At 37.6% G+C, this 2,508-nt stretch overlaps 1 protein-coding gene across 1 annotated transcript in view; it reads right to left on the reverse strand.

The window, feature by feature from the left end:
- The window catches only part of LOC110461144 (nephrin-like), a 48,585-nt gene extending 48,284 nt beyond the window's left edge, over window positions 1-301 (reverse strand). Inside the window, exon 1 of the mRNA XM_021514474.1 lies at window positions 238-301. Within this exon, the coding sequence (XP_021370149.1) occupies window positions 238-301 (64 nt within the window). The remainder of the gene's footprint in view (window positions 1-237) is intronic.
- Between the last annotated feature and the right edge of the window lie 2,207 nt (window positions 302-2,508).

Here is a 2,508-nt window from a genome sequence, read left to right on the forward strand (position 1 = left end):
ATACATCTGGCATGTATGAGTGATACGATTTCGTGTAGGGACGTTGGTTACAGATACCAGTAATTTATAATAGGAAATGCTCTATCCCACCAGGATAAACGATAGTTACATATTATTTATATCACGACTCATAATTAAAGTCCGTTACAGGCACACACAATGACAATTAAAGATGTATTACAGTAAATAAATGTCTCAACACCTTTTCTATATTCATTTGATAAAGAAAACGCTTACCGAAACACAGACAAGGCAGAATCGTTACCACAAGCACAAACAGCTCCATCCCTGGGGAAAACATGGCGATAACATGTTAAATTACAAATGTTTTGATTAATCTTCCCTTTCCTACATCGACGAGTGATATATTTATGATAAATATAAGTCCTTACTTCCTTTGTTCTTGAGAATAAGCTGGATTTGTATCAATCTCTTAAGTGTATATATTTTTCATGATTTACATGCTATTACTAATTTTAACAGTGAACCTATTTACCCCTGATGTAATGTGTCATTACGATTAGATACATCTTTACTGTATCATGTATAAGCTGAATATTTTGCTGGACATTAAAGGTATATGTCTTTCCTAAATAGACATATTGATCCAAAGGCTCATCGATGACAGTGAAGCCAATTGGAAATTTATTCTTAGAAAATATTTTGAATATAATTTTTGTTTCCAAAAGATTCGGAAAACGGTAAAAGAAAATTTAACACGATTTAGATATACTAAAAGTATGGATTAAAAATAATAAACACATGTAGAATTTCTGACTAAACATTTTAACATAGGAAAACAAATCTGAAGGGGGAATCAATATCTCAAACACAAAGGGGATGCATTATTTTTACAAATGTAGTAGTATTTGTATACTGTATTTTCAGGTAAGCACTCCTGGGTTCCGTAGAATATGCTTTTGACATGTATAATATCGGGGGATCGTCTCGAGTGGTGTTTTGTGTAAATGAATTCGTTCTGTACATAATTACGGCGTTGTTTCCTTTCGTTACGCAGTCATACATGTCATAAACATAATCTAAGGAACCGAGGAGTGGTTACCTGAAAATCCACTATACGAAAACTACTACACTGATGCCGTGATCTTCTTCTGGCAATCCGGTAGAGTTAAGTTGACTATATTGATTATAGACAATTTAATGCAGCAACCAAAAAGGATGCGTTTCCTTAACCCTGTATTGATGATGCTTTCGATGCACTGGCTGGGTCCAAGCGGTTCACTACACCTGATTTTGTCAGTGGTTACTGGCAATGTGGTATGAATATATCCGACAGAGAGAAGACAACATTTAGTATTCACAAAGGCTTGTTCGAGTTTAACGTAATGCCCCTGCTACGTTTTCCAGACTCACGCAACTTGTTCTTAAAGGCAAAAATTTGTCCCAAGTCTTTGAGTTACCACATTTGAGATTACCCTCCACAATCTTAAAGAGATATATTCCAGTGTATACGGGAGGCAAACTTGAAACTGAAACCCAAGAAAAGCGAGTTGTTCAGATCCAAAGTATCATACCTAGGTCATGTTGTGTTGTGTCAGATGAGGGTATCAGCTGTGATCCTGCCAATGTTGATGTTGATGCTGTCCGGGTATGACCACGCCCTGGGAACACAGTTTCCTGGGTATGGCCGGGTACTACCGTAGATACATTCCACGGTTCTCCAATGTAGCATCCCCTCTTACACATATCACCAGGAAAAATAGGTCATTTGAGTGGTCAGAGGAATGCGAGCAGGTTGTTTGGTTGATGGGTTTATCGCCTGAATGATTTCAACCATATATGGGTTTCGTCTCACTGACGGAAGTCGATGTTCTGTCGACGTGAGGGGAAGTATATATATATGTTTGTTATGTACCCCGGGTCTCTAACTACCGGTTATGCCCGACAGTAGAGAAACGTCTCTGCTTCCGTTAGGTACAGTACTTGTTTTCGTTGTCAGGCTTGGCCTGAGTCTGAGATTATCCGAGGAGTCCCCTATGGTGTATGCGGGTTTTTACCTTTTATTCTATGTTGTATGTTTATATATATTAGAAAAAAAAGTTGAGATAAATATTTGAGCAATCAAAAAGTAAAATTTGGCAGATAGGAAGCGGATACCGAAGAGGGCCTTAAGGGAGGGATGTATAATTTACTGAGCTAATAATATATATATACAAATGTATTACATGTTCTATTATTTATAAAAAGATGTGAGAATGATGTCTTATATGGCATGGGTCTAGGAGGAGGGCGTGTCTACCATATCCAGGGTGTCCTTTAACTATAGCCTACTTTATTTTGTGTTTTGTTTTGTTTCTATATTTTAGAAGTCCGTCGAATCGTTTAAATATGTTACCTAGCCTAAGCCTATCCTCTGTGCCGGCGTAACCCGCCTACTCTTTCGACAATACACAGAGGGATTTTTCGCCGGACTGAGAGGGATTTTTCGCCGGACTGTATGCTATTGTTAAGTGGTTAGTGTCATGCAGGTGCTAATTAATATTTTTG

This window comes from Mizuhopecten yessoensis, unplaced genomic scaffold, assembly GCF_002113885.1.
Source record: "Mizuhopecten yessoensis strain PY_sf001 unplaced genomic scaffold, ASM211388v2 scaffold10577, whole genome shotgun sequence".
NCBI classification, from domain to species: Eukaryota; Metazoa; Mollusca; class Bivalvia; order Pectinida; family Pectinidae; genus Mizuhopecten; species Mizuhopecten yessoensis.